Raw genomic sequence first — 27,191 nt, 5'->3', positions numbered from 1 at the left:
CAATTTTTTTAGAAAATGTTTAAAAACTTCTTTACCTTGTAGCCACCCTCCACCAAAAAAATCTCAAACCATGTACATACTAACATTATGCCAACAGTTATATCATGACAGAAAATTAACTTTTTATCATAAGATTATGACCCTGCTCAGATTTCATAGATTCTCCAAAAAGAGAGGGAAATGACAAAGAGGAGAGAGGGAAAATTAAAACTGCTATTAAACCTTACACTATGTGCATAAAAGTATGCATTTGTTTGTTTCTTTATGGCTTTTTATATACAGTGTTCCCTCACTACTTTGCGGTTCGCTTTTCGCGCCCTCACTGTTTCGCGGGCTTTTTTGTGGTCCAAGGCCTCAGAATGCCTTGGACCTTAATGCTATCCAATCAAAAGTGGTATCTATCTATCAAGCTAACCAATTCAACAACACAAAGCAACTCACAGAGGACTAGGCCAAGGTGGCGCCTGCCTTTCGCACGTGCGCTCTTACCCCACCCCCTCTTCTGGGAAGGCTTCACTGGCTCCCCGGGAATCCTCAGAGTTGCAGGTTTACAGCCTTCTCTGCCAAATTGCTGCCTGCCTCACCAAACTAAAACAACTACAGTGCAAAATGGGCTTGCAAAGGAGAGAAAGGCCACCTACTACTACTACTAAAATAAGGTATGAATATTAAAATAAATATAGTGCCCCTACTTCGTGGACTTTCACTTATTGCGGGTGGTCCTGGAACATAACCCCCATGATAAAAGAAGGAACACTGTATCATGTTTGAACCCACTAGGACTCCCAAAGTGATAAACCATTTAAATCATGGATTAAAAAATGTAATAACAAGCATTTAAAAGAAGCTAGAGCAGTTTATAGAACCAAAGGTCATACAGAGTAACACCATTTTAGCTGCCTGTTGGAAGTTCAAGAGATTGAGGATTACTTAGAAGTATAGTTAGTCTTCAGATCTGCAAGGCATTACTTGCTTTGTTTTCTATCACTGCCACCATTATTCTTCCACCATACATAGCAAGAATGCACCACAGGCCTTCCTAATTAGATAGTCTACATGTTTTGAAGAAATGCAAACTACAGTGGGGAAAACTCATTAGGGAATCATGAAGCAAATAACAACTGCTGCTTATATCTATGCATAAAATGAAGTTAGATGAAGGTAGCGTTAAAAACCTACTCTTTGCTATTTTGTCATAGAATAACTCACATGGTACTTCCCACGCTGAAGTAAATAGTACCAAATACTACATTCACAATTCTGCACAGAGATAAAGAAAAATATTCTCATTCTGTTGTTGTGATATAAATGGTTTGCATTAACTCTCACTATGAACAATATTTTAAAATACAACCTTATTTATTTATACCCTGCTTTCCTCTCTTAAATGAGACTCAGTGTTGAGGCATTCCTCCACAGTGCTCCCCCTCCCCAATTAAGACCTAGGTGGAGAGACATGGCATTTTTGATAGACTAGTGGAGAGAATGTCATTTTCCCATTCTCACATCCTTATTTACAAAACAAAAGTTCCAACAGAGTTGGGCATTAGGAAGGGATGCTGCCAAAGAATACTAGATGTTACATTTCAGAGAAAGAAACTGGAATAACTACCTCTAACAATTACTTGCCTAAGAAAATTAATGGGGTTGACACACACTAAGGACAGTCTGTTGAGACATAAATATCCCTATCCATAAATCTTCGATCACAAAAATATGTGCATATTAATACCTCCATGTCCCTGTCAGCTGGTGACTTTTCTGTCAAACTGGGCAGTGAATCATTGACAGAGAGCTATCGAAGGTGCTGAAATTTAAGGCTAGGAGTTAACATCTGGCAGCTCTCCTATACCGTAAGATCTGAAAATCTGGTATGGATTTTCCACTCCACTGATAGAGCAACCACCAGCAATCACTGTTCCATATACTCAACATTATAAATTATAGCTAAAATGCCAGAGAAATACAGTTAAGTTTACTGGCAAAAAGATTCTTGATTTCAAGAAGTTTGAGAAATATTATCCTGGTGGATAATATTACATTATCCTATACTAACAATGAACAGTGTAAAGGAGAGTAAGTGAGGAAATTGAGAAGATATGACCTGCCTCAATAAAAAGGTAGGGTTTGTCTTTTATGGTCTACTTTTTACAGAAAACCTGGAAATATTCATGGTCTAACTGAAAAATTCCTATGTTTCTCCTTACAAAATGCCTAACCTAAGCATTGCCAACGACCCTTAGTATAACTTGTCAGAGTTCGTGTATATGTGGGTGATTTCCAAGATGGCTCCCATTTCCAGAAAACCTTGTGACTCCCACCAATGACGGATCTGGGCCAAATGTGGCACACAGACCCTCTATGACCAACAGAAAATACTGTGGGGTTTCAGGGGGTGAACCCAAGATGATGGGAGTTTCAGTCCACCCGCATTCAGAGACCACTGCGAACCCTACCAATGATCAATCTCTAGACCATGCTTGGCACTCAGATCCCCATGATCAACAGAAAATACTGGTGGAATTTGGGGAGATGGCCCTGAGATGATGGGAGTTGCAGTCCACCCACATCAAGAGACTAAGCTGGGCACACATACCCATCATGGACAGGGGGTAAAAGGGTCAAAGGTCAGGGGAGGTTACTAATATACCTCTAATACAACAATCCACCACTAATATACCATTAATACACCTAATAGAATCACTAATACACACTTAATACACTACTAACACATCCTAATACACCCCTAATATAGCTCTAACACACTAATAAACCCATAATATACCACCACTACAACTCTAATATGCCACCAATACATCCCTAATACACCTCTAATTCACCCTTAATACACTTCTAATACACCCCTAAGACCAACAGAAAGTACTGGAGGAGTTTGAGGGGAGGGGATGGACCTGAGATTATGTGATGTGTAGCACATCCAGAGAGCCCTTTGAACCCCACTGATGATAGATCTAGGCCAAACTTAGAACAGAAATCCCCCAGGACCAACTTTAAATGCTGGTGGGATTAGGAGATTGTGAGTTATAGTTCACCCACATCCAGAGAGCACTCTGAAAACACTAAAAAAATGGATCTCAACTAAACTTGAAACACATATCCAACATGACCAACATTAAATGCTGGTGGGGTTTGCAGGGAATTGATCTTGGAAGTTGGGAGCTGTAATTCACCCACAATCAGAGTGCTGTGAACCCAACTGATGAATCTGGACCAAACTTGGGACACAGACTCCGCCCCCACACCCATGACCTATTTTGAATATTGCCGGGCTTTGGGGAAAATTTACTCATAATATTGAGAATTGTAGTTCACCAACATTCTCATGCATTTGTGAATATAAGCATTTATAAAAAACAAAAGCAAACAATGACTATTTCTGATAAACAGCTTTTCAAAAGACCTAGCCCAGGCATTGCTGGTATCTAAACTAGTCATAAATAATGTTAAGTGAGTGGGTGCACAATCTCAGATGCTTCGAGCTATTGTTAGATATGGGATGAGTTATAGGAAGTGATTTCATCATCACCATACATAACACCACCTTGTTAAAACAATACAAGATTTTCTGGTCTGACATTCAGGCTCATCATAAATTAGCTAGTAGTCTATTCAGTTATCTGGTTGCCATCCTATTCTCTAAACACATATAATTATCACATCCGAATACCTTAAGGAAGTCAGGATATATGATTTATAAATCAATAGACATTGATGTTAATTTCCATGAAGTCAGCTTTGACTTATGGCAATCCTATGAGTGATGGATCTGGAAGACCCCCTTATGTTAGGAGCCTTGCTAAGGTCTTGAACACTCAGGGCCCTTCCACGCAGCCATATAACCCAGAATATCAAAGCAGACAAGCCACAATATCGGCTTTAAACTGGTTTATCTGAGTCCACACATTCATATAATCCAGTTCAATGTGGATTTTATACAGCTGTGTGGAAGGGGCCTTGGGTAACTCAGTGAAAAGTTTTCCATGGGGGAATCTACATTGTCATTAATGCAGTTTAACAGTACTTTTAACTGCCTTGCCTCAATGCTATGGAATCATAAGAGTTGTAATTTCACAGGCTCTTTAGCCGGGCTGTGGTGCAGGCTGGTGAGCAGCTGCTACAATAAATCACTTTGACCATGAGGTCATGAGTTCGAGGCCAGCCCATGGCAGGGTGAGCACCCGTCAATTAAAAATAAAAAATAGCCCCTGCTCGTTGCTGACTTAGCAACCCAAAAGATAGTTGCATCTATCAAGTAGGAAATAAGGTACCACTTATAAAAGTGGGGAGGCAAGTTTAACTAATTTACAACGTTGGAATGAGGAAGTGCCATCAGAGTGGATGATGAAGCAGCTGCTCCCCCCTGTGGCCAGAATCAAACATCCCCTCAGGAGAAGGTTAAATTGCCTCTGCGTCTGTCTGTCTGTCTCTGTCTGATGTGTTTATGGGCAATGAATATTTGCCCAGTATGTGTATAATGTGATCCGCCCTGAGTCCCCTTTGGGGTGAGAAGGGTGGAATATAAATACTGTAAATAAATGAATAAATAAATAAATAAAGAGCCACTCTGAATTCCCTTTTGGGGTGAGAGGGGCAGGGTATAAATATAGTAAATAAATAAACTCATCAAACAGAAACTCCCAGGGCCCTTCCACACAGCCATATAACCCAGAATATCAAGGCAAATAATTCACAGTATCTGCTTTGAACTGGGTTATCTGAGGGTCTTTCCACACAGCCATATAACCCAGAATATCAAGGAAGAAAATTCCACAATATCTGCTTTGAACTGGGTTATCTGAGTTCACACTGCCATATATTCCAGTTCAAAGCAGAAAATATGGGATTTTATTTAGCTGCTTGGAAGGGGGCCCAGTATTCCATAGCACTGAGCCATGGCATTTTAAAGTGCTATCAAACTATAGTAATTCAATACTGTGCCCCAAAACAAAAGCAGAGCTAGAATAACAGCTTATTTAATGTGTTATGGTTTTTACAGTTTTTATTGATTTTAAACATATAATGTATATTGTGTCGTTGAAGGCTTTCATGTCCTGAATCCTGAAGTAGCAGCAATCAGAAAACAGAGGAATTCCAGACATGAATCAATCAGGGCCAGCTAACACCTCCCAACAAAGGATTCCCCCAGGCAGTAAGTAGCCAGACCTTGAACCTGAAAGGCTATTCAATGCTAATCAAGGTGGCCAATTGCAACATGCACACATGCCTCAAACAGAGAAGAGTTCTTTCTTCCATGCTGGACATTCCACAGATATATACTACTTGCCTAGTTTCCAACAGACTTCACAACCTTTGAAGATGTCTGGCATAGATGCAGTTGAAACATCAGGAAAGAATGCTTCTGGAACATGGCCATACAGCCAAGAAAACTCACAGCAACCCAATGTATATTGTATTTGTTTACTGTGGCATTGAATTATTGCCAATTTGGAAGCTGCTCTGAGTTCCCCCCAGGGTTGAGATAGGGTAAAGATAGAGTGGGGTACAAATACAGGTTGTAATTTGACAAGCTCTTTAGCCTTCAAAGCGCCACTCTGAGTCCCCTTCGAGGTGAGAGGCAGAGTATAATATCTATCTATCTATATACATAATTAAAAATGTGTATGTGTGTATGTGGCGGAGGTGCCCACTTACACAGACAGCCTCCCGCGTTCACAAACAGCTATAGTTCCCACTGAGCAGGAGACAACCATGGCCCTTCCTCCAAGGAACACTGCAGATTATAGTGAGTGCCCAAACCCTGTAAATGTCCTCCACAAATACCATTCTGCCCCCTACCCAAGTGAAGGCTTTCATGTGGGGACAATTTCATCCTAGATGTTCTGGTTTTCCTCCAGAATGGACATCCCAAGCTTCCTTAATTTGCATGACCCCACTAACTGACTCTACAGTAATCATTTCCTACTCTTTCCTATGGCACACAACAAACAGAGGAATTGATCTGCAACTGAACAAGAGGTTGGGGGACAATTCAATATGATTTACAAGAGTTGCACTTAACCTACATCCAGAGAGCACTGTGAACCCAACCAACAATGGATCTGGACCAGACTTGCCACAGATAATGACAGTACCTTCACTGACACTGTGACCTCTACCAACAATGGACTGGAACCAAACTTGGCAAAGAGAAGCCCCATGACCAGGGCTGTAGGGGTTCAACCCCCCCCTGAAATTTTTCAGGTTTTTTTTTTAAAAAAAAACCTGGTTTACTCATGAATTTTAACTGGTTAACCAAATCCCATCTGTTTTTAGTGTCCACTGAAGTGTATCGATGGAGCCCGATTTCTAAATTATTTTGTGCTATGGATTTGTTAAAAAAAAGGTTTCACCCCCCCCCCCCCAATTTTTTTTCTGGCTATGACCCTGCCCATGACCAACTGGGAATGGACTTTGATTTTGGGAGTTATAGTTCACCTGCATCCAGAAAGCACTGAATTCTGCTGAGGACAGATCTGGACCAAACTTGGTACACAGACCCAACATGGCCAACTATGCATAGAGGCCTGGTTTCGGGGTGATTGAACTTGGATCTGGGAGTTGTAGTTCACCCTTATCCAGACAACCCTGAACCCAGCCAACAACGGATCTGGACCAAACGATGCCTTCTTCTAATAACCCGGGCACTGCCAGGTCCCCAAGGTAGTAGTAAATATAGTAATGAGGCTAGTAGTGCCTCACCAAACCAAAACTTCCAGGGCCCTTTCACACAGCTATATAATCCAGAATATCAATTAAATATCAATTTAGAATATCAATTAAAGTGGATTTGAAGTGGATCCAGCTCTAGTGTGATGAGGTCCGACATTTTTTTTTTCGTGTCAGGAGCAACCGGAGTTGCTTCTGGAGTGAGAGAATTGGCCGTCTGCAAGGACGTTGCCCAGGGGACGCCCGGATGTTTTGATGTTTTACCATCCTTCTGGGAGGCTTCTCTCATGTCCCCGCATGGAGCTGATAGAGGGAGCTCATCCGCACTCTCCCCGGGTGGGATTCGAACCTGGCAGCGTTCAAGTCAGCAACCCAACCTTCAAGTTACGAGGCTTTTATCCCCTTGGCCACCGGGGGCTCCGACATAAATAAATAAAACAGACACAGAGAGAGAAAGGGGGGGGGAGAGAGAGATGTTGCTTTTGAAGGGAGTTCTGGAAGTTGCAAATGACAAAAAAGGAATACATCTTCCAAACTGCGGAAATCCCCCCCCCCCCCAAAAAAAAGTTGAACAATTTCAGTCTATTTCGCCATCTCGGCGGTGGAAAATCCCATTGAGTGAGTGAGTGGGCGTTAGTCCTCCGAAGTCACCCCCAAAAGGCGAGACTTGGGTCTTCTGAATAAGAGCGAAAGGAGGGAGAGCGGGGGATGCTGAGAAGAAAGAGTTGCCTAGGCATTTGGCTCGTCCTCCGTAGGCGGGCGAGGGATTTACTCCGCCACGTTTTCCTCGGGCACGTTTCCCCCTCAAGATCTCCCTCCAGCAAGAAGTAATGAAAACAGGCAGCAGCCTGGATTTGAAATTGGGGAAAGAGGAAGGCGGGGATCCACGCAGAAGGAGAGATACGAAGAAGGGAAAGGGGAAGAGTTGGTTCAATCCGAGGAGAAGACAGGGGGGTCTCGGCTGTCCTGCTGGCAGAGGCGAAGGGTCGCGCGCTCCTGACTGGACCCTTCGCCTCTGCCAGCAGGACAGCCGAGACCCTCCTGCCTTCTCCTCGGACCATACCAATCAAAACAGCGGGGGGGGGGATGTTAAAAGTCTCGCACTTACCTGGTTGGTGAGAGTGAGGGCAGCTGCAGGTTCCCCCCGGCAAAGGAGGTGGTGGCGCGGCAGCAGGCATGATAACAACCTAGGCGCTTTCTCCTCCTCACTGACTGACCAACCGACCTCCTCGAGCTCTCTGGCGACTGTGGCGCGCGACGGAGCGAGGCAACGGGGAAGCCACGCCCCCTTTACCAAAGAGGCTCCTCGACCCCTCCCTCCCCGACCCCCCCCCCCCAAAAAGGCGGCAAAGTGGCTTTTGGTCTCTTCGCCTGTTGCTGAGGGAGAGTCTCGCGCGCGCTTTCCCGCCCAAGAAAAGGCATGGATTGGAAATATATTTCTCTCCTCAGGCCAACCTAACAGCATCTATTATCGCCCCGCGTGTAACCAATAGGCCCCAGTCCATTGGTATAGCATAAACACAGTACATTTTTTAATATTTCACTACCAAACACGGTTTTTGCCTTTGAGGTAAACTTTCAGTGCAGTTTCATTCTTGGAAGTCAGTCCCCAGTGCCGCACAAAACACGTACACTGCCATATAATCCAGACTATCAGAGCAGATATTGTGTCCTGAAGAGCCTTGTTGTTGCTTCGGTCACTTCCAACTCTTCGTCACCTCGTGGACCAGTCCATCCCAGAGCTCCCTGTCAGCTGTCGCCTCCCCAGCGCCTTCAAGGTCAAGCCAGTCACTTCAAGGATACCATCCATCCATCTTGCCCTTGGTCGGCCCCTCTTCCTTTTTCCTTCCTTTTTCCCCAGCATCATTCTCTTCTCCAAGCTTTCCTGTCTTCTCATTATGTGGCCAAAGTACTTGATGGGGGAGGCCCTTCTCTCGCTCCCACCACCCTCACAGTCGCGGTTGGTGGGGACGAGAGAGAGGGCCTTCTCCGTCGTGGCCCCCCCTAGAGAGATCAGGCAGGCCCCTACCCTCCTCTCCTTCCATAGGAGCTTAAAAACCTGGCTCTTTCAAAAGGCCTTTGATACTTAATTTGGTGTCGGACTGATCTATCTGCCCATTTTATAATAGCCCCATTCTTGAGGTGTTGCCAATGCTATATTACACCTTGTCCATTTCTACAGTGAAATTACCTTCCCCATTTCGGCACATGTTGCACTTTGCCTGGGTTCTATGAATTAGTCTCCAGTGTTAATATTGTATGTTTTATGTTGATTTTAACGATTGTTTTTACTGTAATTGATGTTTTTATTGGATAACTGTTTTATTGCTGTGTTTTGATATTTGATTGCTTTATCGGGCAAGGCCCCATGTAAGCCGCCCCGAGTCCCTTCGGGGAGATGGGGCGGGGTATAAAAATAAAGTTGTTATTATTATTATTATTATTATTATTATTATTATTATTATTATTATTATTATTATTGATCTTTGCCTCTAATGTCCTTCCCTCCAGTGAGCAGTCGGGCTTTATTTCCTGGAGTATGGACTGGTTGGATCATGCGGTCCAAGACACTCAGAATTATCCTCCAACACCACAGTTCAAAAGCGTCTATCTTCCTTCGCTCAGCCTTCCTTATGGTCCAGTTCTCGCATCCATAGGTTGCTATGGGGAATACCATCGCTTTGACTATGTGGACCTTCATTGCCAGTGTGATGTCTCTACTTTTCACTATTTTACCAAGGTTGGCCATTGCTCTCCTCCCAAGAAGTAAACGTCTTCTGATTTCCTGGCTGCACTCTGCATCTGCAGTAATCTTCGTGCCTAGAAATACACCACCACCACCTCCAAGGTCATGTGGCCAGCATGACTGCATGGAGCGCCATTACTGTCCCGCCGGAGAGCCATAGGTTGGAATAATTGCAATCTATGTTCTTTGCTTTTGCTACTTTTGTGTAACAAATGTTCGACACATTTGCTAATGGTTACTACTTAATTATTTAACAAATGAGTTGCTGTGAGTTTTCCGGGCTGTATGTCCATGTTCCAGTAGCATTCTCGCTTGATCCACTCCACTATTCCCATTTCTTTCTAAACATGGAATAAAAATAGGACCATCCAAGAGACCAGTACCAGATATCCTATGTGTACACTCTGAGGTTGGTCTACCTGTTGTTATAATTTTTTTCTTGGACACATGAGGCATGTTAATGTTGACTTAGTGGTTAAATTTGTCAAACAGGTATCAATGCATATGTGAGAAAGCTGTGCCTCCAGAACTTTGCCAAAAGAGTGTAAATCAGCATCAGAGAGTACCCTTTATGTGACTGAAGACACATTTGCATTAAATTCTTTAAGTGCACATCAGAGAGCTTCAAAATGCTGGATATTTCTGTGAATCTACACATGAGGATGCCAAAAACAAAGCCCCATGGAAATGACAGTTACAGTGCTAACCCTCCATTGGGAAAATATCTTAGAAGATCAAAGCAGATAATCCAGATTATCTGATTTGTACTGGATTATATGAGTCTGCACTGGCATTATAATCCAGTTCAAAGCAAATAATCTGGATTTTATATGGCAGTGTAGAAAGGGCCACCATGTACTCTTCAGAGATGAGGTGATGGTCACCAACTACACTAGAATTCATGCATTTTGGCATCACTTTAACTGCCACAGCTCAATGCTATGGAGTTCTGGGAGTTGTCGTTTTCCTGATGCACCAGTGCTCTTTGGCAGGGAAGATTAAAGATCTTGTAAAATGGCAACTCCCATGATTCCATAGCATTGAGCAATGGCAGTTAAAGTGGTGTCAAACTGGATTACTTCCACAATGTAGTGCATCCTTAGTCAAGATTCATGGTCCCTAGCCTTGCTTTTTGTGGGGCTTTGCTGTTCCTGGTAGCACCATTGGGCCATAAATAAAGAAATTCTGTTTATCCCAGATTATCTGGCAGTGCAGACTCATATATTCCAGTTTAAAGCAGAAAACTTGGGATCAGATCCTGGAATATAGGAACTATGTGGAAGGGCCCCTAACCTCTGTTTCACTTTAAAAGGCAATTTAGGGGGAAATGCTTTCCCTTGTAAAGCTCTAAAATATTTTTAGTCTAAGCATTTAACAAAAACACATTTCTTTTCTTGACTTAATTAGTCTAATTGTTGGTAGTTAAGGACTTGGTAGAGGAGCAGTCAAGTGGTAACGTTTAAATATAATTTTTACATTTATTTGGTTAAGTAGGGCAAATAAACATATATGCACATTAATAAGCAAAATAGAAAGGAGACAGACTGAGAGATTAACCTAGATTTGAGGGTGCCTGAAGGAGAGAAAAAACAATTTAATTTAATTTACATTCATGTGTTCCACTCTCAGATGGTTTCCACAGCATCTCAATGGGACCACCAGTGGTGTGAAACATTTTCCTTTTGATACTCCCAAATATTGCTGCTGGAGGTGGGCTGCCTGTTCTTCCTAATGACAAGATTGGCCATGATGTCATGAGACACTGTTGCCATAGTGATCACCTGCCACTATTTATCTCTTTTTATGGTCACTTTGTTAATTCTCCTTTCCTACCAAGGATGACTAATGACAACAGAGTTGTCTTCCCCCTGGGCCCATGCTATTCTATGCCAGCAAGCAACAAATCTTGAACTTACATTATCTCCCACTTGTTAAAGGTAGCTGGAATAAATCTACCAAGCCATCTTGAGTCATATATGTGGGGAAAGGTAGGATAGAAATAACATTTACAGTAATGATAACAATGTTGTTAAGTGCCTTCAAGCCAACTTCAATTTATGGTGACGGTATAAAAGAATACAAGTTACTCTGTCATCAAGATCCCGGCTCAGGTTTTGCAGACTCTGGGTCATGGCTTCCTTGACTGAATCAATGTATCTGGAATGTGGTTTTCCTCCTTTCTTCTTTCTTGCCACTTTACCAAGAATTATAGTTTTTTATAGTGAGTCATGTCTTCTCCTGATATGGCTAAACTATGACATTCGCAGTTTAGTCATCTTGGCTTCCAGATAGACTTAAGGCTTGATTTGCCTCATTATCAATTTATTTGTCTTTTTAGTCATCCATGGTATCTGACATATCTTTGAGCTGGTACTAGTGCTTTTTCTCGAGGAGTCAAGAGGTTGCTGAACAACAATATGCATCACTGTTCACTGTTGGCTATGCTGGCTGACACTTCTGAGACTTACAGCCCAACAACTTCTGAAGGGCCACAGAATTGCTGTGCCTGCCCTATGTTATGCCCAATTTTAAAAAACCCCACTGCATTACCAGAAATTCTAACAGGATGATGATGATGGACTGGATGATCCATGTGATCTCTTCCAACTCCATTATTCTATCATTATTCAATGATTCTATAGTGGAAGGAGTCCTTCATAATCTGAGGCCATAAAATATAGTTCCGATTTACACTCATGTATAAATGGTTTTAGTGCCAAAATTACATGATATAACATGATTTTTGTTCCTGGGTTATAAATGTTGTTTCCTAATTGTTTCTGTCATTAAAAAAACATGGAAAGGGTTTATTAAACTGCAAAAAAAAAGTTTTTGCGGTACATCCTGCAGTGCATTTTGCTATAGTTTTTCAATGAATATCTCATTGAGTTTCAACTGATTCAAGATAGTTTGTGGCAGCAACAAAAATGAAGTTTGTGGAGCATAACAAATATTTTCAAAGTACTGCACAATTACATAGGAAGTAATACAGAAACATTTTCAAATTTTGTTACATAGTGTTATGGATTTTGAAATGACTCATGGATAAGTAAGGGCCATTCTTCTGAGAAGGGAAAGGGCCATTGCTACCTCAGGGCCAGCCACACCTTGCTGATGCCATCAGCATTTTCCAGCTAGAAGGGGATAGTTAATTTTTTGAGAAAATTAAGGTACAGTATTCACTTTTATGAAAAAAGGAACCACCCTTTTCTCAGTATAGGGTGGTGAAAGGTGAGTGCTTATTCCATCCAGGGCAGGCATGTAAGACTTGTGGTCCCCCAGGGCAGGCCTGTAAGACTTGTGGTCCCTCCACTTTGTTCAGGACTCCAACTCCCAGAAGCCCTAGCCAGCTTGTATAATGGTCAGGAATTTTGGGAGCTGAAATCTAAAACACCTGGATGGACACAGATTGTGCAGACCTGGTCCAGTGAGAACCTGAACAATGCACCTTGTACTCTCTCTGCCACAGGTCCACATCTGTTCATTTTGAATGCCTGGGCAAGAAAATTGTATCAGCTATAGTTCTTTGGAGCTTCCCATCAAAAAAGTGTTTAGATAATAGAATGTGGTGGACTAAGATCTCGCTTTTTGCCACTCAGAGAAAGAGATAGCTCTTTTCCCCCTAAAACTATGGTCCCATCCACACTACCCTATATCCCAGATCTGATCCCAGATTATCTTCTTATCCCAGATTATCTGGCAACAGAGTTAATCCAGTTTAAAGTAGATAATCTGGGATCAGATCCTGGGATATATGACAATGTAGAAGGGATCTTAAGGTACAGTGCTTACACTGATCTGTGAATAACTCAATCAAAGCTTTTGAGGTTAATTTTTTTTTACTAAAATAGCTCTTTTTCCAGTATTTAAAGTCTGTATGCAGCTATTTTCTGTTTTTTTCTCAGCTATTACCCATTCTCCTTTCCCATGAAGTAAATTATATACTTCAAGTCACCTATTGACTTATGACGACTGCCTGAATTTCATAGAGTTTTCTTAGGCAAGAAGTGCTGAGAGATGGGTTGCCATTGCCTTCTCCTGAAATAGAGGCTTCAGAATCTGGTAGTTTCCTATGCAAGTGTTAACCAAGTCCAATCCTGCTTAGCTTCCAAGATCAGATGGGATCTGGTGCCTTCACGGTATTTTGAACAGCAAGATAAAAACATGGGATGTTATGCATGGAAGATAAAAGTGGTCTGCTTCTCCCCTGGGAAATGCCTGTGAATATGGCAAGTTGAAAGTTGCAATAAAGACTCAACATCTCATAGGATCAGCACCACCAATTTGAAGAGAGATTGCACTAGACAGCGAACCTATCCTTGCCAACATCATGGCTGAGCCATGACCTAGATATAGGAAAGGCTTATGCAGAAGGATCAAGACATGGAAACAGAACTGAAATTCATGAGCTGCTGCACAAACAAGCCTGTCCTCTGGGGACCAAGAGGTCCGCAATTCCTACTCAATGCACATGGTAAACAATTGTTCAGAAACAATGGTGGAGGAAGGAAGGAGGAACAGCTTGCAGAAATCCAGCCAATATGCTTAGCTAGGCTCAAATGTTTTTATTTGATTTTTTTAATAATATACACTACAGCTGTCTGAGTATGCAAGATGTGACTTTCAAGTCAGCCTATTTATTTTAATCAACTCCTGGGAACTACCATCTGTCCCACTGCTTAACAGACGCCTGACACATAATCTATATACTGTATTTCTATGTATATAAAAAGTGAGAATATGTAGGTATGTATGTATCTAGCTATGTCTGTATTTTTTTCAAAATGGTTCTAACATCCAGACAGCCCTGTGATTCCCACCAACAGTGTATCTGGGCCACACTTGGTACAGAGAACCCACTCCCAATGACCAAGTTTAAGGAGTGGTGGGGTTTGGGAGACAGTGACTGAGAATGATGAGAGTTTTAGTTCGCCAATATGTGAATAGCACTGCGAACCCCACCAATGATGGATCTGGACCATCAGTCCATCCATCTGTCTGTTCTTCATCAACAACTTGTGCTATCTTGATCATCCTCTGATGTTGCATGGCAATATGTGTACATGTTTTCAACTGTGAAATGCTGGAGAGCATGCACTGGCACACATTACAGCCATAATATAAGTTTTATGCGAAATGAACCCTTTTGCTCAGAGAGTTCAGCATTCCCTCACAGCCATTGATAGAACTGGGCTCTAAACAACTATTCAGACTATCTCATGGGTTATATGGTACAGAAACAAAGAAAATTAAAGTGCACAACAGTAATCCATCTCATCACTCTCATAAATGTGAGAATTGTAATAGATGAAAATTCACTCCCCGGTCATATCTTTCCTCAACCTCAATCTCCAAAGCTAATGCAAAAAAGACAAGAGTATAACAAAGCCACTAATACAAATGAACCCTTTCTATATTGTGAACAGAGGTGGACTTTAGTTGTGATGTTATCAAGAACTGAACACCCATCTGCCTGGTGACAAAGGCCCAGCTGTATTCCCTGATCGCACTTCTTGGCCACCACAATGTTTCCTCCTCATCAAATATGGGGGATGAGGAGGGAGGAGAAGGAGGAGAAGGAGGAGGAGGAGGGAGAAAAAGAGTCAACAGCAATTGCTGCATCACTGCTTGAAAAACAGAGAATAGCAGAATGGTCACAAGGCACCTCAAGCAATGCTCCCAGAAGTTTCATACTCTATCCCATGCACAATAATGTGGTGCTATCAACATTGATAGGCATTGAAACAGAAACAATGCCAGTTGCACAGCAACAGCACAAATATGAAATCATAGTGTTTCTAGATTGAGGAACAAGGGCATTTTGTCCTGGAGAGGGTTAGAAGGGCCACAGGGAATACAAATGCTAAGTCGCCAGGTATATCTTCTGTTGGGAAAAATACTGCTGAATGTCCAAGAAATGTCAGTAAATTGATTTAGAGAATATGATATTACAAGCGAAATATGACTTGCAAGTCTCCTGCCATAGTCTGAACAACAAAGGCCAGGAAAAGAACAATCAGACTCAAAAACAGCAAGTCTAATTTTAAAAGTACAAAATGATTTTTCCCAACCCTCCCCCCTTCCTCTTGCTAGGAAAAGAATCTAATTGTTGCATTCAAGAAACCAATCCGTTCTTAACTAACTTATTTACATGGCATTCATTGACCTTGTAAAGGCCTTCAACACAGTGAATCATAATACTCTCTGGACCATCCTCCTGAAAATTAAATACCTTGATAAATTTGTGAACATTCTGCAGCTCCTCCATAACGACATGATGGCAACAGTCTTGGACAGCAACGGCTCCCAAAGTGACCCATTTCAGGTGGGATCAAGTGTCATACAGGGATGCATTATTGCCACCAACCCTATTTTCCATCTTCATAGCTATGATTCTACACCTTGTTGACAGGAAGCTTCCCACCTGTGTGGAAATCACATGGACAGATGGCAAGCTCTTTAACCTCAGCAGTCTGAAAGCCAAAAGTAAGGTCACGACAACTTCTGTTATATGCTGATGATAATGTAGTCCATGCTCATTCAGAGGAAGACCTACAAGCCCAATTTAAACAGCTTTTCAGAAGCATATGTAAAGCTTGGCCTTTCACTGAACACTGAGACAACAAAAGTTCTCTACCAGAAATAAAGCTTAATACTGTAACACTAGAAAATGTTGACAATTTCCACTACACAGGCAGCGACCTCTCCACAAGTCAACATCAATGCCAAAATAAGCGCAGCTATTTTTCAAATGAAGCAGAGAGTGTTCGAAGATCAGGACATTTGTAGAGATACCAAGATGCTTGTTTATAAAGCTGTTGTCCTTCCAGCTCTATTGGACACCTGCAAAACATGAACCATTTGCAAACCTCACTCTCAACTTCTGGAATGATTCCATCAGCATTGTCTATGAAAAATCTTGCAAATTTCTTGGGAAGACAGGTGGACAAATGTCAGTGTCCTGGAAGAAGCAAAGACCACCAGAGTTAAAGCCATGATCTTCCACTATCAACTGGACTGGCCATGTTGTCCGAATTCCCGATCATCATCGTCCAAAGCAGTTACTTTACTCCCAGGTCAAGAGTAGAAAATGGAATGTCAGTGGACAGCAAAAGAGATTTGAGTTTTTAAGCTAACCTTAAAAAGTGTTAAATAAATATTGAGAACTGGGAAACCCTGGCACTTGAGCATTCTAACCAGAGATCAGCTGTTACCAGCAGTGCTGTGAATTTTGAAGATGCACGAATGGAGGGTAAAAGGGAGAAATGTGAGGGAGGCATGGCAAGCAAATTCTTGTTGGGACCACCTTCCATCTGGAAATGTATATCCTCACTGCAAAAAACCATGCAGATCCAGAATCATAGAATCATAGAATAGTAGAGTTGGAAGAGACCTCATGGTCATCCAGTCCAAGAAGCAGGAAATCGCATTCAAAGCACCCCCGACAGATGGCCATCCAGCTTCTGTTTAAAAGCCTCCAAAGAAGGAGCCTCCACCACAGTCCGGGGCAGAGAGTTCCGCTGCCGAACAGCCCTCACAGTGAGAAAGTTCTTCCTGATGTTCAGGTGGGATCTCCGTTCCTGTAGTTTGAAGCCATTGTTCCGCGTCCTAGTCTCCAGGGCAGCAGAAAACAAGCTTGCTCCCTCCTCCCTATGACTTCCCCTCACGTATTTGTACATGGCTATCAGGTCTCCTCTTAGCCTTCTCTTCTGCAGGCTAAACATACCCAGCTCTTTAAGCCGCGCCTCATAGGGCTTGTTCTCCAGACCTTTCATCATTTTAATTGCCCTCTTCTGAATGCTTTCCAGTTTGTCAACCCTGCAACTGCGGTGCCCAGAATTGGACACAGTATTCCAGGTGTGGTCTGACCAAGGCAGAATAGAGGGGTAGCATGACTTCCCTGGATCTAGATGCTATACCCCTATTGATGCAGGTCAAAATCCCATTGGCTTTCTTAGCTGCTGCATCACATTGTAGGCTCATGTTTAACTTGTTGTCCACAAGGACTCCAAGATCTTTTTCACAGGTACTACTGTCTAGCCAGGCGTCCCCCATTCTGTATTTTTGCATTCCATTTTTTCTGCCGAAGTGAAGTATCTTGCATTTGTCCCTGTTGAACTTCATTTTGTTAGTTTCGGCCCATCTCTCTAGTCTGTTAAGAATAGGTTTCTACAATCACTTATTGATCCACTGTCAAGACTCTGCCCTTGGAAGACAATCATATTTGGCAACGACTGATAGCCTATGATGATGATACTCTTGTTTACTCCTAATAAATGGGAGATCTGGCCAAACTGGCAAACTGACTTTTGTCTCATGTGTAGTAACACCATTGTTCTCATACGTAGACCATCTATTTGTCTTTAGGAACCAGAAGGTGAGATAAGTCATGTTCACATCTGCATTATGCAGACAGATCTTATTTTTCCTGAATTTGAAGCCCCTTTTCCTGATCATATCACTTTATGAACATAAGGCCTTTACTTTTATATTTCACCATAGAATAACATTGTATTTGGTACCAGCCAGAGGTGTTTCCTTTACTCCAATTAACAATCCCTAGATTAGGAACAGGTTAAATTTAAGCAGAGAAGCAAAATAGAGATTAGAGAGGTTTCATAGGTAATAGAATGATTTCTCACAGATTACTGAGATCTTCCTCAAAATTCTACATGCTCTCCAACATACAGTAGCACAGGCAGATCTCCACAGAAGGGAAGAAGAACCAAAGATTCCCCGAGCAAGAATAGCAAAAATCTCCATAATCCCCTTCATCTCAAAACTACTTTCTAACCTTATTTGAATTCTTCTTCACTTTACAGAGTGAGAAAATCCATGTGTGTGTTTGTCTTTACCCTGTAATCACCATCATCAACAACAACAATGTTATTTCTTACCCACCTCTCCTCAAGCTTGAGGCTGATTATCTCATATATAAAACACAATAGTTTAAAACTTAAAACCATTTAAAACACAAAGATTGAAGCACATAAACATATGATTAAAATACACATCAAGATTGTTCAAACTAATAAAAGTCAATTTAAAATGTATAGTTTAAAATTTACTATGCAGGCCAGCCGGAAAAAAAAAGGTCTTTAATTCTTCTTTAAATTTTGACAGCCCATTCAGCTGTTGAATTTCTTCCAGCAAATTATTCCACAGTCTAGGGGTGGTCAATTTAAAGGTCCTCTGAGTGACAGTTGCTGCTCAAATTCTGGCTGGTTAAAAGAAATGTCCCCCAGAGGACATATGCAGATGCAGATTTTTTGGGAGAAGACAATCCTGTGGGTAACCTGGACCAAAATCATGTAGGGCTTTAAAGTAATAATTAACACTTTGTGCTTTGCTCAAAAACTAATTGGCAGGCAATACAGCAATATTGAGATGCTCACTCCTGGGTGTATGTGTAACCAATCTGGTTGCCATATTTTGAACTAACTGGAGTTTCTAAGCTTGATACAGAGCCAGCCCAGCATACAGTGCATTCCAGAAGTCCAATGTTGAGGTTATCAGGACATGAACTCTCACATGCTGATAAGCTTAACTGCACCACGCTTAGCCTCCTTAGATTGGTCATGAGTATGATTTTTAGCACCTGTCTTTTTCCTTTGAGAAACAGCTTTTATTTAACACTGTTCTTTTAGGTTTATATTGCTAATGTCTTCTTTATTTTATATATATATATATATATATATATATATATATATATATATATATGAATGACTAATGGTGTCCACCCTGCCAATAAACAACAAAAGTACAAGCCCCTGAATCTAGACATTTGGCAGCACAGTCCACCATCCTTGCCCCTAGGTTTCGACAACAAAAAGAAAAAAAAATAAAGTCCTAATTAGAGGGAGAGGAATAATTATTTTTATCCAATTGCTGCCAGTTAGAAGGCTAAGCTCCGTCCACTTGGTCTCCTAGCAACCAACTCAGCCCAGAGGACAGGCAGACTTATGTCAGAGCGTGCGGTTTGGATAAACACACATGCAGTGGAAGATCAACGAAGAATCACTGGCACCAATAAAGAGGCTGAAGCCTGTTTGGCTTTCTACAAAAGGGTTTACTAACAAACGGAAAACTCTCAAGACGATATATACAGACAGAGGGCAGAGAGCAGAGGGGAGAACAGATAACACAGGAAGCTATTTATAACCACCTCTGCTGTCTGATGCAATACACAGTTAACTCTTTACACACTCGCATAGTGGACAGCAGACAGTGCATGATGCAATCTCCAACTCATATTGCATCACTATAACTCAATTCCATTTAAACAACTCTATATACAATCATTCCCACTTCAACAACTTAGGCCTCACTTAGACCTCTTCCACAGATTATCTAATTTGCACTAGATTATATGGCAGTGTAGACTCAAGGCCCTCCCACACAGCTATATAACTCATTTATAATCTTGCATTATCTGCTTTGAACTGGATTATCTTGACTTCACACTGCCATATAATCCACTTCAGTATGCATTTTATACAGCTGTGTAGAAGGGGCCTCATATAATCCAGTTCTAAGCAGATAATATAGAATTATAAATATACAGTAGAGTCTCACTTATCCAACATAAACACCCCGGCAGAACATTGGATAAGTGAATATGTTGGATAATAAGAAGGGATTCAGGAAAAGCCGATTAAACATCAAATTAGGTCATCATTATACAAATTAACCACCAACACATCATGTTATACAACAAATTTGACAAAAAAGTAGTTCCATGCGCAGTAATGCTATGTAGTAATTACTGTATTTACAAATTTAGCACCAAAACATCACAATGAATTTAAAACACTGACTACAAAAACATTGACTACTAAAAGGCAGGCTGCGTTGCATAAGCCAGAAAATTGGATAAGCGAATGTTGGATAAGTAAGATTCTACTGTAATATGAAATAATTACTGTGGTATAATAATACAGAACAATATAATCTCTAAACCAGGACAGTAAATAAACAGCAACACTCTGAAATCAGAGAAATTGGGAATTCCAGAAAGGAAACAATCAGGGCCAGCTAACACCTCCCAAGAAAGGATTCTTCCAGAAAGGAAGCTGAGAAAGGAGTGAAGCAGTGTGTATTACCAGAGTCATTATTATTACTATTATTATTATTATTATTATTATTATTATTATTATTGTGTTGCTTTGAACCGTCAAAATGAATACAATCTGGCTCCAAGTATTCTAAAATACTACAATCAGAATATATACAAATTACTGTCGTATAATAAAACAGAACAATACAATCTCTAAAATCAGAACACTAAATAAGGAGCAACACTCTGAAAACAGGGGAATTCCAGACAGAAAACAATCACGGCCAGCTAACACCTCCCAAAAAAGTATTCCCATCACCAAAGTCTGGCAAATCCTCTGTTTTCTCAGAGCCACAGCCTTTTTTTTATTGGACTGTGTGTGCGCTCAAGCACTGCATATAGGTACTTCTTCATCTACATAGACAGTAGAAGCACATAAAATATCGCAAAGAACACCACTCTGAAAACAACCCTTTCTTTGGCATTCGGAGGTTTTCGTGGAACCTAAGACGCCTGCACCTGGCTATCGACCTCGGACCGGATTAAGACCCCGCTGACCGCTGCAACCCTGATTGATGTGTTTGAACCCGGAGTTTGCCCGCTGCTCGGAGGAGTAACAACTTAGTTGCTCTACCACAGTTGCTGAGTAGCAGAGAGGAATCTGCTGCCAGTATTTAAGTTCTATTGAATGTTTGTTTGCCAGCTTTTGTTTGTTTAAAGTCCCAGGCTGAAGTAAGCATTTTTGGTTTAACCCGGATTAAACTCTTGTTTAATCCGGTTTATCTTTTGAACCATTTTTTGAGTGACTTTTCTTATTGAAGGCGAGTGTTTGCCAAGCTCTTTGTTTTTAACGAGCTATTTTGGTTCTGTACCTTTAATAAACTGTGTTGAACCTTATCTAGTGGCGTTCTGTCCTTGACAAGGGAATTCCAGACAGAAACAATCAGGGCCATCTAACACCTCCAACAAAAAATTCCCTCAGGGAGGAAGCAGCCAGGCTTCCCAACCTGCAAGGCCATTACATGCTAATCATTTTGCCTAATTGCTGCATTCATACTTCCCTCCAACAGACAAAAAAAAAGAACAATCAGAAATATTGTATATTCACAAGCTTTAGCAAATATCCCCTGATGGCGCAGCGTGTTAAAGCGCTGAGCTGCTGTACTTCTGGACTGAATGGTCACAGGTTTGAATTGGGGAGTGAAGAGAGCCCCCACTGTTTGCCCCAGCTTCTGCCAATCCTGAAGTTCAAAAACATGCAAATGTGAGTATATCAATAGGTACTGCTCTGGCGGGAAGGTAACGGCGCTCCATGCAGTCATGCCACATTACCTTGGAGGAGTCTACGTGTCAAGGTCAGACGCCAGCTAATGGATGGAAATACAGTTTATTATATAAACAACTCAAAAAAGCTCATAAAACAAACACAGGAGCTTGCAACACTTAAACTTCAGTGTGAAAAAGACATTTGAACTGAAAAAACTCCAAAAAACCAAACCGGAGTATAATCCGGATTATCCAGAGATGTAATCCAGATTAAAACAAAACTGCTTAGATTCAGCTCAAAATTGCCGGATAACTTGAAGAAGGCAAAACAAACTACGGGCCGAATTCCCAAGAGTCCAAAGTAAACAGAATCCCAACTGGGCTACAGAGTTTTAAGGCTCAAAACAAACAATGTCCCAAACCGGGCCAAACTTTGCCGCCAGAGGCAGTGCAAACAAACCGGTGCCGGAAACAAAGTAACGAAGGGCAAAGAGTTACTGCAGGCTCAGAAACCAAGCCAGTGGTCAGTAACGGAGCATAATTGCAGAACCAGGAGTCAAACCGGAATTGGGAGCGAAGAGTAATTGCAGAGTCAGGAACGAAGCCAGCGGTTGGTAACGGAGCGTAACTGCAGAACCAGGACCCAAACTGGAATTGGGAGTGGAGTGTCACTTCAGGGTCAGGAACTAAGCCAGCGGTCGATAACAGAGAGTAGTTACAGGGTTGAGAACGAAGCCAAGCCGGAATAGGGAGTGAAGAGTAATGCCAAAACGATGTCCAGTCCAAGGTCCAAGATGAGAAGTCGTCACAGCAAAGTCCTCGTCAATGAGTTGACACAAGTAGCCAAAACGACAGAGGCGAACTAATGCAGATAGTAATCACAATGCAGTCTAAGGAAAACCCACACAGTTCCAGCCCCCATCGTAGAAATAACCCGGAATAAACTTACATCAGTTGCACAGTCCTAAGCCAATCTTCAGGAACACGAACACAAAACCCAATGGTGCCCAACAACCACCTTGCCACATGCAAGGGCCCAATGGCCAAATGCCCTCAATTTATTTACAACTCGTCTTCAGAACTCGAGCCGGGCACCGCCCTTCCCACAGGTTGCTCCCATTCCTCATCCAAGCTGGAACCGTCCTGCTGACGCCCAGACCTACTGTGGAACTATCCCCACTCCTCCAATTAGACCACCTTAGGTCTGATCCTGAAGGATTCCATGTTTCCTCAGCGTCCCCATTACCAGTGAGCCCAGTCTCCCCATCACAACCCTCTGGAGCGCGTGTCCATTCCATGCCATCTTCTTCTGCCCGTACCACATCCCCAACATCAATTTCAAGCCCATCCTCCCCTTCAAAACCCTCAAATGAATCCTCATCTGTTGATTCCTCAAATATCTCTCTAAGCCTCTTTCTCTGTAACTCCTCAAATGAGTCTTGCTCCCGAGGAGTCTTTCTTCTCTTCCTGCTACTATCAGTAGTATCGTTGACCCCAGAAGGCTCATTCACAACACTACGGACAACGCCAGCTCTTCGGCTTAGAAATGGAGATGAGCCCCAACCCCCAGAGCCAGACACGACTGCACTTAATGTCGGGGGAAAACCTTTACCCTTTACCTTAACTACACATGCCAAAACCACGAAACTTGGCAACAAAAGACCTTAACTACCACCAATTCGTCAATACTTTATTTCCCATACCACCATACTTTGCCACAGCAATGCGTGGCGGGGCACAGCTAGTGTGTGTGTGTGTGTGTGTGTTGGGTCAATCCCCCTAAAACTCCCCCAATATTCACAGTTGGCCATGTTGGGCCTGTGTTCCAAGTTATAGCTGAACTGTTACTCTCCGTTTTAAAGGTCAATGACCACCTAAGACCACCATTATTCCCAGTTGGCCATGTTAAATTTGTGTGGTAAGTTTCGTCCAAATGGGCTCAGTGTTCTCTGAATATAGGTGAATTATAACTCCTGGATGTCAAGGTCAATCACGCCCAAACCCCACCAGTATGTAAATCTGGCCATGTTGGGTCTTTGTTGCAAGTAAGTTCCAGGTCCACTATTGGTACGGTTCAGAGTGCTCTTTGATTGCAGGTGAACTATAAATCCCAGTCCCTTAAACTCTTGCTCAGATAGTGAAAACTCAGGGTCATGGTTTCTGTGATTGAATCAATCTCTCTTTTCCTATAGCCTTCCATTTTATCAAGTACTATTGTTCTTTCCAAAGAGTCATGTCATTTCATGGTCAGTTTAGTCAACTTCATTTGCAGTGAGAGCTCAGGCTAGATTTGTTACAAGACTCATTCATACATCTTTTAAAGCATAACATTTCAAATGAGCTGATTTTCTTCATGCCAGCTTTCTTCACTAATCACCTTTCACAGTGATACATAGAAATCAGAAATGCTATGGCCTCAACTATTCCAACTTTGGTATTTAGTGATATGTCAATTAGGCTTAGTAGTGCAAATGTGTTCTTTATATGATATTTAAATTCTACAGGAATGTTCTTCAGATTGTATTTTGGCATCAAGATGGATTTAGTGTACTTTTGAAACTCATGGACTTGTTTTCCATGTTCTGCTTCCAATTAAACAATCTATTTGACTTCTATGACCACCTGGTGATCTCCATGTATACGGTAGTCTCTTTGGTTGCTTGAAGAATGTATTTGTAATGAACACATTTTTGGCCTTTCAAAGTTTAATCAGCCACACTATAGCTTTATTTGTTGATCCTGGACCAAATTCTCCTATAACATTTGGGTCTGGTATGTTTCCTACTTTTGTTTATGATTATTAACATATCTTGTTTTGGTGTGATCAATTTCTTCTAGATGTCCATGTAGAATCTTTCAATTTCTTCCTGATCTATCTCTCTGGTGGAATCATAATTTTGTATCACAGTTATATTGCTAGGGTTTCCCTATAATCTTATTAAAACTATTCAATCAGACTTTGCTTTGTGTACCCTGAATACTTTTGCTACATATCACCTCTACTAAAGCCACCCCATTTCTCATTTGATTTTCATTTCCAGATGAAACACTGTGCAATTGCCTGACTGAAAATGCCCCACTCCAGTTCATTTTACCTCACTCATATTAAGTATGCACAGACATTCCATTTCTAGTTTTATAATTACCAGTTTTCCCTGATTTACTCTTCTCACATTTTGTAATCCTAATACATACATTGTGCAGCTCAGACATTTTTCTCACATTTATGCATGTCAGCAATTTTGGCTTGAGGCCTGTTGCATCATTTCATTCCTCAGCAGCTAGTTGAACACCTTCCCATCTACCAGCACTATTTCTTATTTCATCTTGGATTGTTTCATCATAGGATTCTCAAAGTAAAAGCCTCTGGGGGTGGTGTACCTTTGCCTTCTTTTTTGCAGTGCTTGGTCTTTTAGAGACTGCTATAGTACCATTTCAAGGTGTCACCTTTCATTACTGCTGTTCACCTACAATGATATGAACCTTGTAGGCCTATTTATGTTTAGTGACAACCTAACTCATACATACCAGTATAACACATACAGATAAACACACACTTTGAGCTACAGAATTCAACACACAGAATACACCCCAAGACAAAGATTGTGTGATCAACCTGGATAAAAGAATTTTCAAAATCGATGTATTGCTTTAGTATTCAGGCTCAACTCACTACATTCTACCTCAGGAAAAATTAAAAGAAGACTTTTTCTCCTAACCGGATTAAAGTATGTATTCAAATGCAATATGCACATTGGGTGGTCACATGCTTGGTCATCAGCAGTTTCTGTTGTCTCTGGGGAAACTGGAATAGTACAATGTGAAATAGAGAGCAGAACCTCATACATCCTTAGCCAGAATTGTCCTTCTCTGTTGCCTTGTTGTGGCATGGAAGTCTGAGGCTTCAAATGAAGTCTGGGATCCCTAGCAAATTCTACCTTCTGGCAAAGTTATGAGTCTAGTTAGTAAAATGCTGCAATCTGAGCATCAGTCCAGGCTGGGAATCAGGTAACACATTATCTACAACGATTATGATTAAAATGAAGACCTCAAATAACTTATTTGATAGCTGCCTCAATTAGATTATGGGCCTTCAAGCATGATATACCTATATGATTATTAAACTTATAATCTAGTAAATTTTAACATTGCAAAAAAAATGTTGAACCACTGCATTTAAATAAGCACCCTCAGTTATATTACATCCTCCAAAGCAGTGGTTCTCAACCTGTGGATCCCCAGATGTTTTGGCCTTCAACTCCCAGAAATCCTAACAGCTGGTAAACTGGCTGGGATTTCTAGGAGTTGTAGGCCAAAACACCTGGAGACCCACAGACTGAGAACCACTGCTCTAAAGGCACCAGAGAAACTGGGATCCTATATATGAACAGCAAGCTCAGTTTTCTAGGTATAAATACTTAAGTAGCCAAATAGAATTACCTATCCCGGGATGGACATTTCCGCATACTTGCAGAAAACCCCATATTTTGCAAAAGTTTCCTTAGAAATGATCATTACCACCAGCATCTCAAAGACAGAAAACATAATAATGACTGAACATAAAAAACGTTGGATATAGAAGAAAGTGGAAAATTGGAGGAAAAGAGAATAAAATATAGTAACGGAAGAGGATGTGATTGTCTGAACAAGAAAATTCTGTGTTGCCACATTTTGTTGCAAGTTCCACTTGTATAATATCTAGTGGTAACTCTGCCGCACAATCATTTTGAAATATAGAGATTTACATACTATATTTAGCTCTTGCCACTGTCATAAGTTTTTAAGCTAATTAAACCATAAAACCCACGATAATTAGAAACTAGGATGTAGCAGTGGATTCCTGATCATGGTGGCTTTAGCAACGGTGTCAGAAGCTGACAGACTCTAAATAGCTCCATTCTTTTCCACCACTCATTTAAGTTTAGTGATCTGCTCTAAATATAACTTTAATTTGGAGCCAAGCATTTATATTATAATTTTGTTGACTAATTGCATTAAACATTTTTACTATAGACAAGTTTGAATGGCCCAGACCCCCTACTAGCTAGAAAATAAGAACATACTAGCTTGGATTAAGAATGTAAACAATGTTTTACTGACTTACCAAAAATACATTGTGATGTAAAATAGGTAGTGTTTCTCTTAAGACTGCCCGTCTTTGATCTAAATCTGCCTTCTGCCATGAATATAATTAAATAGCATTGCACATATCACCATCTCAGAGCCTTACTTCCCTCACAAGGCTGATATGAAGTGAGAATGGCAAGGAGAACCATGAAACTAATGCTGGATCCATACTGTCATATAATCTAGTTTCAGAATGGAGATTGACCACATTGAACTGGATAATGTGGCAGTGAGGACTCATATAATCCAGTTCAATGCAGTTAATTATATGACAGTGTAGATCAGTAGTTCTCAACCTGGGATCACCAG

At 41.4% G+C, this 27,191-nt stretch overlaps 1 protein-coding gene across 1 annotated transcript in view; it reads right to left on the bottom strand.

Moving 5' to 3' along the window:
* dclk3 (doublecortin like kinase 3) overlaps positions 1-7,955 on the bottom strand; it is a 50,325-nt gene extending 42,370 nt beyond the window's left edge. Inside the window, exon 1 of the mRNA XM_062983982.1 lies at positions 7,796-7,955. Within this exon, the coding sequence (XP_062840052.1) occupies positions 7,796-7,865 (70 nt within the window). The 5' untranslated portion in view covers positions 7,866-7,955. The remainder of the gene's footprint in view (positions 1-7,795) is intronic.
* Between the last annotated feature and the right edge of the window lie 19,236 nt (positions 7,956-27,191).

The sequence above is a fragment of the Anolis carolinensis genome, chromosome 6 (assembly GCF_035594765.1).
Source record: "Anolis carolinensis isolate JA03-04 chromosome 6, rAnoCar3.1.pri, whole genome shotgun sequence".
NCBI classification, from domain to species: domain Eukaryota; kingdom Metazoa; phylum Chordata; class Lepidosauria; order Squamata; family Dactyloidae; genus Anolis; species Anolis carolinensis.
Note: the sequence above shows the minus strand (reverse complement) of the source record. Positions and strands in the feature narration are given on the sequence as shown.